The sequence below is a fragment of the Ranitomeya variabilis genome, chromosome 4, assembly GCF_051348905.1.
Source record: "Ranitomeya variabilis isolate aRanVar5 chromosome 4, aRanVar5.hap1, whole genome shotgun sequence".
NCBI lineage: Eukaryota > Metazoa > Chordata > Amphibia > Anura > Dendrobatidae > Ranitomeya > Ranitomeya variabilis.
In genome coordinates, this window is record NC_135235.1 from 31,294,014 (window position 1) to 31,307,131 (window position 13,118).

At 49.4% G+C, this 13,118-nt stretch overlaps 1 protein-coding gene across 1 annotated transcript in view; it reads left to right on the forward strand.

Moving 5' to 3' along the window:
- Positions 1 to 4,886: 4,886 nt before the first annotated feature.
- Positions 4,887 to 13,118, forward strand: part of PPRC1 (PPARG related coactivator 1) — a 29,178-nt gene continuing 20,946 nt past the window's right edge. Inside the window, exons 1-4 of the mRNA XM_077258280.1 lie at positions 4,887 to 5,146; positions 12,144 to 12,293; positions 12,625 to 12,774; positions 13,000 to 13,080. Coding sequence (XP_077114395.1) covers positions 5,066 to 5,146; positions 12,144 to 12,293; positions 12,625 to 12,774; positions 13,000 to 13,080 — 462 coding nt within the window. The 5' untranslated portion in view covers positions 4,887 to 5,065. The remainder of the gene's footprint in view (positions 5,147 to 12,143; positions 12,294 to 12,624; positions 12,775 to 12,999; positions 13,081 to 13,118) is intronic.

Below are 13,118 nucleotides of genomic sequence, written 5' to 3' on the forward strand. Positions count from 1 at the left end.
AATGTAAAGTGAATGAGCCAAACAGAAATGTTAATGTCATCGATATTTGCCTTCATCAGTTCTTCTTGGTACTCATTACTTGTACACAGTTTTTGAAGGATCTCAGAAGGGGATTGATCCAAACATCTTGAAGGACTGACCTCAAATCTTCTGTGTATGAGACTTGTGTGGATCCTTCTGTGTCTTCTTGTGATCCCAGACAGACTGGATGATCTGAGATCAGCGCTCTGTGGGGGCAGGATCAGTGCTTTGTGGGGGCCAGATCAGGGCTCTGTGAGGGCCGGATCAGGGCTCTGTGGGGGCCGGATCAGGGCTCTGTGGGGGCAGGATCAGGGCTCTGTGGGGGCCGGATCAGGGCTCTGTGGGGGCAGGATCAGGGCTCTCTGAAGGCAGGATCAGGGCTCTGTGAGGGCCGGATCAGAGCTGTGTGGGGGCTGGATTAGGGCTCTGTGGAGGCCAGATCAGAGCTCTGTGGGGGCCGGATTAGGGCTCTGTGGAGGCCAAATCAGAGCTCTGTGGGGGCTGGATTAGGGCTCTGTGGGGCCGGATCGGGGCTCTGTGGGGGCCGGATCAGAGCTCTGTGGGGCCGGATCAGGGCTCTGTGGGGGGCCAGATCAGGGCTCTGTGGGGGGCCAGATCAGGGCTCTGCGGGGGCCGGATCAGGGCTCTGCGGGGGCCGGATCAGAGCTCTGTGGGGCCAGATCAGGGCTCTGTGGGGGCCGGATCAGGGATCTGAGGGGGCAGGATCAGGGATCTGAGGGGGCAGGATCAGTGCTCTGCGGGGGCCGGATCAGGGCTCTGTGGGGGTCGGATCAGGACTCTGTAGGGGCTGGATTAGGGCTCTGTGGGGGCTGGATCATCACTTCCAGGACTCCTCATTAAAGGGAACCTGTCACCACGTTTTTGGAAGATGGGATAAAAATAGCGTTAAATAGGGGCAGAGGTGGGCGTTACATTAGTGTGTTTGTTATGCGTTTATTACCCACCTAAGTTGCCGAAATACCTTTGCAAAGTCTCCGTTTTCGCCTGTCAATCAGGCTGGTCTGGTCAAAAGGGCGTCTTGTCTTCCCCCAGATTTTGCGTAGTTTTCCGTTGGTGGCGTAGTGGTGTGCGCATGCCCAAAGTCCTGAATCCTCTGCCAGGGGATTTAAAAGATCGCGCTGTTCGTTTTCATTGGTGATCGGTGGGCGCGGCCATCTTCCTTTGGCCGCGCGTGCGCAGAAGCGGCGCTCTGCTGGCCGCGGCTTCAGGAAAATGGCCGCGGGATGCCGCGCGTGCGCAGATGGATATCGCGGCGGCCATTTTCCTGAAGCCGCGGCCAGCAGAGCGCCGCTTCTGCGCACGCGCGGCCAAAGGAAGATGGCCGCGCCCACCGATCACCAATGAAAACGAACAGCGCGCTCTTTTAAATCCCCTGGCAGAGGATTCGGGACCTTGGGCATGCGCACACCACTACGCCACCAACGGAAAACTACGCAAAATCTGGGGGAAGACAACGTCCTTTTGACCAGACCAGCCTGATTGACAGGCGAAAACGGAGACTTTGCAAAGGTATTTCGGCAACTTAGGTGGGTAATAAACGCATAACAAACACACTAATGTAATGCCCACCTCTGCCCCTATTTAACGCTATTTTTATCCCATCTTCCAAAAACGTGGTGACAGGTTCCCTTTAATAATGACATTAGATGGATATTTGGGGTCGTTCTCCAGCTGCAGAATAAATTTGGAGCCAATCAGACGCCTCCATGATGGTATTACGTGATGGATAAATATCTGCCTGGATTTCTCAGCATTGAGGACATCTTTAATTCTGACCAAATCCCCAACTCCGTGTTCTGAAATGCAGCCACAAATGCTCAGGACTCTCCGCCGTGCGTCATTGTTCCTGCAATCATTAGGCTAAGTTCACACTAACGAGACAGTCCGGAGCGCGCTCGGATCGCTGCTGTGTAACCCTATAGATGGCGCCGTCACTCTCTTACGCATTCACATGGCTGCTTTATAGTGTCATGGCGACCAGCCTCCCCTGCGGCACAATCACTGGGTGCCGACTTCTGAACACCCCGTCGCCGCCATCTTGGTACACCTATATAATAGATGGTTACTTTGACTCTGTGCTGCGATGCTGTAGAGCTGCAGTTTATAGCGCAAAAGATCAATATCAAATGTAAAAGAAAAATGTATTTTAAAAAAATTAAAATAAAGCAGAAAATCTAGGAGCACCCCAGTCAAAAACACATATAAAAAAATATCATTTATGGATATATACTATTAAAAATCCATAAACAGCGTACAAGAAAAAAAAAGGCTCCATCCACCGAAAAAAAACAAAAAAAAACATTACCGGTTTCACAAAATAGTAACTTTTTTTTTTTTTTTTTACAGAGTTATGAACTTTTTAACCATTAAAAGCCTAAAAACATATGTTTCCAAGTTTGTCCCGGACCCAGAGAGTCACGTTACCGGGTCACTTTTACCACAGTGCTGCAAAAACTAAATGCAGAAAAAAAAACAATGATGGAAGTGCAGGGTTTTTGCATTAATGACCATTTTTTCCACCGTTGCTCACCACATTAGATGGTAAAATGCCTGAAATGGGCTTAGGGATAAAAGTTATCAGAAGAGGGAGTGGAAGCAAAATAACACTGGATAGGGAACCGAGATCAACAGAGCATGCGCAAAAAAACAGCGCTACTGATAGCAGCCAGGCATGAAAGGGTTATAGTCAGCCCAGTACATTCCAGCAGTCTGGCCGTCGGCCCCTCCCAGCCCCAGTGCTCCGCCCCTCCCCCACCCCTTCACTTCCGCCTCTGCACGACCACGTGGACCGCTCCAGTCCCGGGAAAAAAAACCTCGCTGCGCCCTGATTTCGCGGGAAAACAAGCGTCTGGGCGTGGTCTCCACACATTGCAGCCAATCAGCGCGCGGAGGACTCTGCACGCACTCGGGTTTCGCGCCATGTAAGTGACGTCACTGGGATGACTGTACACAGGACAGAGATGCTCTGCAGGGCGGGGAGAGGCGCTGCAGGCGGTCACACAACCCTGTGCAGGCGGTCACACAACCCTGTGCAGAGCAGTAACGCAGCCCTGTGCAGGCGGTCACACAACCCTGTGCAGAGCAGTAACGCAGCCCTGTGCAGGCGGTCACACAACCCTGTGCAGAGCAGTAACGCAGCCCTGTGCAGAGCGGTAACGCAGCCCTGTGCAGAGCGGTAACGCAGCCCTGTGCAGAGCGGTAACGCAGCCCTGTGCAGAGCGGTAACGCAGCCCTGTGCAGAGCGGTAACGCAGCCCTGTGCAGAGCGGTAAGGCTACGTTCACACTAGCGTTGTGCGCCGCTGCGTCGGCAACGCACAACGCACACAAAAACGCGGCAAAACGCACGCAAAAACGCTGCGTTTTGCGACGCATGCGTCGGTTTTTGCCGAAAATCGGACGCAAGAAAAATGCAACTTGTTGCGTTTTCTTGGTCCGACGCTTGCGGCAAAAAAGACGCATGTGTGGCACAACGCAACAAAAAAAAACGCATGCGTCCCCCATGTTAAGTATAGGGGGCGCATGACGCATGCGTCGCCGCTGCGTCGCCGGCGCAAATCCGACGCACATTAGCTTAACGCTAATGTGAACGTAGCCTAACGCAGCCCTGTGCAGAGCGGTAACGCAGCCCTGTGCAGAGCGGTAACGCAGCCCTGTGCAGAGCGGTAACGCAGCCCTGTGCAGAGCGGTAACGCAGCCCTGTGCAGAGCGGTAACGCAGCCCTGTGCAGAGCGGTAACGCAGCCCTGTGCAGAGCGGTAACGCAGCCCTGTGTAGCTGCTGCGCTGGAATTCTCTGTTCTGGGTTTTTCATGTTATTTATTACAGGGGATAACTTTATCATAGATATTTTCTGCAGTGATCTCAGCCCCATTGCCTCCTGTATGGTGTCCCCGCCAGTTATATGTACAGGGGGGGTGTGACGGCTGACACTCTTCTGGGGGCAATGCGGCAGTCATGGCATCGGCTGCTCTTCCTGGGCGTGGCGGCAGTTACTCTCAGGCTATGTGCACACGTTGCGGATTGGCAGCAGTTTTCCATGCAGTGTACAGTACCATGTAAACCTATGGAAAACCAAATCCGCTGTGCCCATGGTGCGGAAAATACCGGGCGGAAACGCTGCGTTGTATTCTCCGCAGCATGTCAATTCTTTGTGCGGATTCCGCAGCGTTTTACACCTGCCCTGTAATAGGAGTCCGGAGGTGTAAAACTGCACAAAAACCGCTGGAAATCCGCAGGTAAAATGCAGTTCATTTTACCTGCAGATTTTTCAAAAACGGTGCAGAAAAGTCCACACACGAATTTGCAACGTGGGCACATAGCCTTATAGGTCACTTATGGGGGAACTGCAGCGGTCACTGTTATGGGGGCACGCCGATTGACGCTCTTCTGGGGGTGCTACGGTGGTCGCTATTATAGGGGCACGGCGGTGGTTGATCTTATAGGTCGCTCCTATGGGGGCACAGCGATGGTTGCTCTTATGGGTCGCCGTTCCTCTTATGGGGGCACAGCAGCGGTTGCTCTTACAGGTCGCTCCTATGGGCGCACAGCAGCGGTTGCTCTTATGGGGCACAGCAGCGGTTGCTCTTATAGGTCGCTCCTATGGGCGCACAGCAGCGGTTGCTCTTATGGGGCACAGCAGCGGTTGCTCTTATAGGTCGCTCCTATGGGGGCACAGCGATGGTTGCTCTTATGGGTCGCCGTTCCTCTTATGGGGGCACAGCAGCGGTTGCTGTTATAGGTCCCTCTTATGAGGACAATGTTTTGGTTCAGTTGTAGCTGTGCCCAGTAATTCCACTGCACCATTATTGGATTATTATTATATCACACACAGACCGCAGCGCCTGCGTCATTCTGGGAGATTATCTGCCTCTGCCACAACCAAGATGGCGGCGCTCCCCTCCCAGCCGCTCTGTTCCCGGCAGTGACTAACTCCTGGCTCCGCCCCCTCCCATGCGGCAAGCACCACGTGTTCCAGGGTGGCCGGGCTGCTGCTGCCGGCTCAGGATCGGAGCTGTGGGGCCAAGATGGCGGCGCGGTGGGGAGCCGGAGACGGGACGCTAACCATCGGAGGAATGGAGCTCTTCACCGCCGCAGGATCTCTCCAGGTACAGTGCTGGGAAGGCGGCGTCCGGCCGAGCTGCTCCGGAGCCGGGGCGGCCGCTGTGAGAGGTGCGGGGCGCTGCAGGAGCCGCTGTGTGTGACACGTGGATGGGAGAGACGCGTGTGTGCCGGGGCCGGGCGGCGGGGGGCGCTGCTCTACCCGCGGCTCCTCCGTGTGTCTGCGGCCGGGGAAACTCGTGGAGGCGGCGTGACACGAGGAGAACAGCCGGGACCGGCACAACGTGCACCGGCGGCGCCGAATATACGGTCCGTGCAGTCTGTAATACACGTGTAATGTGTGCGATACCCCACGTGTTATGTGTACCAGCCCCGCACACCTGGAAAACCGGATAATATCTCTGCACGTCTGTAATACCGTGTAATATCTGCACATCTGTAATACCGTATATCTCTACACATCTGTAATACCATATAATAGCTGCACATCTGTAATACCATATATCTCTACACATCTGTAATACCGTATAGCTACACATCTGTAATACCGTATATATCTGCACATCTGTAATACCGTATATATCTGTAATACCGTATATATCTGCACATCTGTAATACCGTATATATCTGCACATCTGTAATACCGTATATATCTGCACATCTGTAATACCGTACATATCTGCACATCTGTAATACCGTACATATCTGCACATCTGTAATACCGTATATCTCTGCACATCTGTAATACCGTACATATCTGCACATCTGTAATACCGTACATATCTGCACATCTGTAATACCGTACATATCTGCACATCTGTAATACCGTACATATCTGCACATCTGTAATACCGTACATATCTGCACATCTGTAATACCGTACATATCTGCACATCTGTAATACCGTACATATCTGCACATCTGTAATACCGTACATATCTGCACATCTGTAATACCGTATATATCTGCACATCTGTAATACCGTATATCTCTGCACATCTGTAATACCGTATATCTCTGCACATCTGTAATACCGTATATCTCTGCACATCTGTAATACCGTATATCTCTGCACATCTGTAATACCGTATATCTCTGCACATCTGTAATACCGTATAGCTACACATCTGTAATACCGTATAGCTACACATCTGTAATACCGTATATCTCTACACATCTGTAATACCATATAATAGCTGCACATCTGTAATACCGTATATCTACACATCTGTAATACCGTATAGCTACACATCTGTAATACCGTATATCTCTACACTGTAATACCATATAATAGCTGCACATCTGTAATACCGTATATCTCTACACATCTGTAATACCGTATATCTCTGCACTTCTGTAATACCGTATATCTGCACATCTATAATACCGTATATCTGCACTTCTGTAATACCGTATAATCTCTGCACTTCTGTAATACCGTATATCTCTACACTTCTGTAATACCGAATAATATCTCTGCACGTCTGTAATACCGTATATCGCTGCCCCATCTGTAATACCGTATAATATCTGCAATACCGTACAATAGCTTTGCCCCCCCCCCCCCCCCAATCTGTAATACTACCGTATATCATCTGTCTAGACCTCGGTCTGTAATTCTCTGATAATTATAATTAAGTTCCTATTAATAACGCTGCCTGTAATCCTGCCCTAGCAATAACCTGCAGCTGCACCTCCCTCCTCCCTCCCTATAATGGCTTTCACCCCCCACAACCATCCTGGTCCCTGTACATTTGTAGCAGTCTGGTACTTGGGGAAATGTGATGGGAAGAGGCAGAAAGATGTGCGGTTGTTGTGCTCGCCCTCTGCCGGGTAGGTGACCCCCGAGCTCTGGACTGGTGGGCCGTCTCCATATTATCACAGCAGTGGTCACATGATGCTACTATGGCCGGGGTCTGCCACTTAATGTGGTTTTCAGGAGTCTTCTGTAGTTCGGACCCCAGAAATTAGACCAATCCCGGTCCTAGATGACTTCCGGAACTGGTCATGGGGGTCTGGCTGTCATTACTTGTCACGCTTCTGTTTTTTGGGGGGATGCTGATTTTACTTTAATTCTCCTCTGTCACTTCTTTGGCCACCCTGGTGCATTATAGCAACATTCTCTAACTGTCGGAGGACTACAACTCCCAGCTTGCTTCCTGACATGCTAAGAGTTGTAATGTTGGTGCAGGTGAAGGACTGATGGTTCCGTGTTGCCTGTGAGTTATGGTGGGGGGGCGCTCCGGAGGGCGGCGTCCTGATCTCCGTGTCCTGTCCCCTCCAGCGGTGGTCGGGGGGCAGCTTTATACACAGGTACTGGAGGACTCGTGCAGGTCCAGGCGCGGCGGCTCCTTCCATATGTTAGCATAGCAGACGCCGGGGTCCCACGTGTCGGCATCGGGCGGGCGGCGTCCACTCCAGACTGCTGATGGGTGGATATTTGTGTCTGGTGTTAGTGGAGTGGGGAGGACCCCGGCCATGTGCTGCAGACACCTGTGCTGAGTGTGGAGCTGCCCCATGATGACATAGATGTTAATTAGTGACGTGCCAGAACTGCCGGCAGGTCGGGGTTGTTGTGTTTTGTTTTTTTTTGTTTTTTTTTCTGCCAATTTTTTTTATTTTTTCTGTTTGTGGTAATTAATGCATTTTATTTATTAGCATTTATTTAAATTAAGAAAAATAGTTTTTGCTTTTTTTTATATATATATACGTCACATGTTATAAAAAAAAAAACCAGTGACGCCTAATGATGCACTTTAAGGTTTTAGTGCGCTTTTACCATATAGCGGGTTTGGTATTTTTTTTTGTGTTTTGTTGATATCATTTTGGAGTATTTATCATTTGTTCCTTATTTTTTAAGTTTAGCAAAGAAAATATAAAAGATTTCCTCATCTGGTTTTTCATGCAGCCAGAGCCGGCGGTCTTTACTACTAGTGAGCGGTGGATGCCATGTAGGAGGGAGCAGGACATCGGACTCGGGCAGCGCAAATATATATATATTTTTATTACTGTGGGTGGAGTGGAAATTAATGGAACAGATCAGAGCTGTCTCCAATCCCGGCAGTGTAATGCGGCGCACCTTCCACTGCTGATCTTGTAGTTGCACCCGCTAGCTTGTGCTGGTGTTCAGTTCCTCCGCAGCGCCACCACAGGAGACATGAAGCATTACACAGTGCTGCCCCTTTAAGTAGAATTTCCCACCCTTTGGCACTGTAATAATCGCTTCCTGAGTCACTTGGTGTAATGTTTTACTGCTTCACATGAAACAATGAACTGCTGCCAGTGCAATGAATGAATCAGCGTCTCGTTCTTATGTTATTTGTCAGGTTAGTTTTTTCGCTGCTTATGTAAAGAGATGTTCCAATTTTGGGCTTAAGTCTTTCGAGTGTCGCATAGGATCCCGCTCCGAGTGTCTCTCATCTCAGGTTCGACAGCACTCCTGGTCCTGTTCTTGACCAAAATACATAGGTTCCAGGTTTCTGTACATGGCCAAAGCAGTGAGTTGAGGGGGCTGGCTCGCTGCTCTCTTACAGTAGCCAGACTATATACTTTCTCAGTAATGAATGGTGAATTGTCAAAGAACAGGACTGGATGGGCTTGTGAAGTTACCCAGTTTTTATTTCATGGCAGTGCTCATGTGCAATAGCTAAACCAGGCCCCTTCCCCATTCTGGATGACGTATTGCTGTAAAGGGGGCTGGCTCAGCTATTGATATGATCAATCCAGTCCCCATCACAGTTGTGCTCATGTAGACAAGCTAAACCTTTTTTCTCTGTCATGGATGATACATTGACAGAGAAGGGGGCTGGCTTGGCTATTGTTATTGAATTGAGTCCATGGGAGAGATTAACCAAAAGAGTTACAAAGGAAAAGTGCAGCAGGTTCCTACTCCTGTATCTCACGCCGACTTCCCGTCAGACCTGTATTTCTTGTTTTGGTTTTTAAGGCCGCCCTGAGTCTGGCTTCGGTTAGAATCACTCCTCGGGCTATATCTCGAGCGTCCATGTCGCCCGACGTTCCTACTAAATTGTTGCCTTCACTTTCTTTTCTTTTTTCTATTGTAGAGATTGCTTAAAGATGACGTAACTTACCTAAAAACAATACAAACAATGTCCGCGACACTGAACTGATGACCGAAAATAATTGTCCGTTGTTTCAGGTTATATTTAGAGAGCAACTATCATTTAATTTTTTTTTACGTCAGTAGTAAACGTGAAAATAAGAAACTTTGTAACTTTTCTTATCTGAGAAATCTGCTTCTTTCTCCTCCTGGACTTATCATTCCCATCACTGAGATAGGAGATGACGGTGCTCAGAACATTCTACAGGAAACTTGTAGCGGAATGTCTGTGTTCCACTAGCTCCTCCCATCTCCCCTTCATGGGAGTTTATAAGCACCAACAGCTTAGGGCAGAGCGCCTCCTGTGGCCGTTAACTGTTAAATCCCTGACCGCTCATCGGTGCCCCTGGGATGCTATTGTAAGGTGCCAATGGGTTGCAATCATTGCCAGGGTCTGCACTCCTATTTAAGGTCATGCAAGCACTACACAACCCCTTTAATTCAGGTTGATTACTAGATTCTAATGTTTTGTCCATTTCAGGTCACAAATGGGCAACATGGTAAGGGTACTGTCACACAGTGCAATTACGATCGCTACGACGGTACGATTCGTGACGTTCCAGCGATATCCATATGATATCGCTGTGTCTGACACGCAGCAGCGATCAGGGACCCTGCTGAGAATCGGACGTCGTAGCAGATCGTTTGGAACTTTTTCGTCGCTGGATCTCCCGCTGTCATCGCTGGATCGTTGTGTGTGACAGCGATCCAGCGATGCGTTCGCTGGTAACCAGGGTAAACATCGGGTTACTAAGTGCAGGGCCGCGCTTAGTAACCCGATGTTTACCGTGGTTACCAGCGTAAAAGTAAAAAAAACCAAACCGTACATACTGACCATCTGATGTCTGTCAGGTCCCTTGCCGTCTGCTTCCCGCTCTGACTGTGAGTGCCGGCCGGAAAGTGAGAGCAGATCACAGCGGTGACGTCACTGCTGTGCTGTGCTCTCACTGTACGGCTGCACTCAGTCAGAGCGGGAAGCAGACGGCAAGGGACCTGACGGACATCAGATGGTCAGTATGTACGGTTTGGTTTTTTTTACTTTTACGCTGGTAACCACGGTAAACATCGGGTTACTAAGCGCGGCCCTGCGCTTAGTTACCCGATGTTTACCCTGGTTACCAGCGAACCTCGGCATCGCTCCAGCGCCGTGATTGCAAAGTGTGACCGCAGTCTACGACGCTGGAGCGATACTCATACGACGCTGCGACGTCACGGATCGTGCCGTCGTAGCGACGAAAATTGCACGGTGTGACGGTACCCTAAAGGCCCCGTCTCACATAGCGAGATCGCTAGCGAGATCGCTGCTGAGTCACAAGTTTTGTGACGCAACAGCGACCTCCATAGCGATCTCGCTATGTGTGACACGTACCAGCGATCAGGCCCCTGCTGCGAGATCGCTGGTCGTGTCGGAATGGCCTGGACCTTTTTTTGGTCGTTGAGGCCCCGCTGACATCGCTGAATCGGTGTGTGTGACACCGATCCAGCGATGTCTTCACTGGTAACCAGGGTAAACATCGGGTTACTAAGCGCAGGGCCGCGCTTAGTAACCCGATGTTTACCCTGGTTACCAGCGTAAATGTAAAAAAAAACAAACAGTACATACTCGCCTTTTGGTGTCCAGGTCCCTTGCCGTCTGCTTCCTGCTCTGACTGAGCCGCCGTACAGTGAGAAGTGAGAGCACAGCAGTGACGTCACCGCTGCGCTCTGCTCTCGCTGTACGGCGGCTCAGTCAGAGCAGGAAGCAGACGGCAAGGGACCTGGACACCGAAAGGCGAGTATGTACTGTTTGTTTTTTTTTACATTTACGCTGGTAACGAGGGTAAACATCGGGTTACTAAGCGCGGCCCTGCGCTTAGTAACCCGATGTTTACCCTGGTTACCCGGGTGCTGCAGGGGGACTTCGGCATCGTTGAAGACAGTTTCAACGATGCTGAAGTCGTTCCCCTGATCGTTGGTCGCTGGAGAGAGCTGTCTGTGTGACAGCTCCCCAGCGACCACACAGCGACTTACCAACGATCACGGCCAGGTCGTATCGCTGGTCGTGATCGTTGGTAAATCGCTATGTGAGACGGGGCCTTAAGAGGTCTTGTAGCTGCAGATCACACCACAGTTTGCCTGATAACAAGGCTTTATTTGTGTTCACTAATTTTAGGATTTTGCTACAGAGAGAATATCTTATTCGTTCATTTAGTTCACTCTGTGTTTGCCTCTAGCAGCTTTTGTATGCATTTCTTCAGAGACTGTGAATACTAAGGTGTACTAATTATTCAGTGTTTATCTCCTCGTACTATTGTATGGACTGAACACATCACAAAAGGGATTAACAAAGCTACATAACCTCTAATCCTTGTAACTATCCCTTATACACTTGTAAATACGTCAGTTGCCACATAGTCGGCGAAATGTTGCAAACTAACTACTGATACAATAGATCCATCCGTATTACCGATAGGACACTGCACTGGATTATTCACTATATTGTTACAAACCATTATTCCCATCAACCATTGTAGGGATTCATATGCTCAGTGCTAATGTAAAATATAATGCTCTCTCTAATTACACAAGGTAAATTATATCCCGTTAGTAAATCGCAATTAATTTGGGGCTTCAGATTATTCTCTCCCTATCCCAATAATTATACTTGGTCAGGTACCGTATATAAATTTTATATTTTAATGTTTTTTTAATTGTTATATTTTATTCCATTTGCCTATCTATTATTCTCTCCCTCCTTTCCTCTATAATCCGTGACATGCGTATACTCACAGTGCAAGGATGTATTGCAATGTTAGAGCGATCTATGACCCCACGACATGTGTATTGGCCAAAGTCGCCATATAGCCCCCCGCCTTAAAGCGGCTTGCAGTTATTAGAGCCTTCTTGCTCCTGGCGGGGTTTCACACGTCCTTTTTGTTTTGCAGTGTCACGACTTGGACGAAGACGATACCTGTGATGGCCTCTCTGACCTCACGCTGTCATCCCTGGACGCAGGAGGAATCCTGGGAACGTTCCAAGGCTACATCGACAACTCGATCATTTCCATCATTGACGATCCTGCTGCACAGACCGAGGTACGAGGCACAGGGGCTCTCATCTCCCCGCATTGTCTATCCCAGGGCTGTGGAGTCGGTAGGCCAAACCTCCGACTCCTTAATTTCCATGACTTTGACTCCACCAAAATGGGCTCTGACTCCACAGCCCTGGTCTATCCGCAGTAATACTGATGCCTTTGTGGCAGGACCTAGCTTCTCCTGGACTTGTGGTCATACCTCCGGTAAAAGCATGACTACAGCACCCAGCTGCAATACTAACTACATTCAACCTTTTGAACAGATATAGCGCCACAATTATGGTTTTTGTTCTTATTTCATCCCATTTAATTTTATTTTTCTCCCCCAACAGAAAGGTCTTTACGACGATGAAAACGAATTGTCACTTCTGACGGCTCTAACAGAGATCCTGGACAATGCAGATGACGAAAATATGTCGCCGTTTGACTCCATTCCAGATTCAGAGCTGCTGGTGTCACCGAAGGATCGAGAAGGCGGTATGGTAAGTCCAGATGTAGACAGATTTGGGGTTTGAGTAAGTATAGCCGGTGTCCTGTCTTGGATTTGAACCACAAGCCCACACAGATGTCTGGCAGCAGCTTATCTTTTTTCCAGCAGTGATATGCATGCTCAGATGAATTGACCGTGCATGTGTATGGGGGGGATCTGCAGGAAACACTGTTACCTGTTTTTAGAAGCTCACATCTGTTTTCTTCTTTTGTTGCAGAAGTTGTTTGCTTTGTCGCGTACACCCCCTGATCACGACATGTTCACCCTGGATGGCCAGCGAAGAGCTACTCCCAGCAAAGTGAGTAAAATTACCATTTTTTTAAAGAGGTTTTGCAG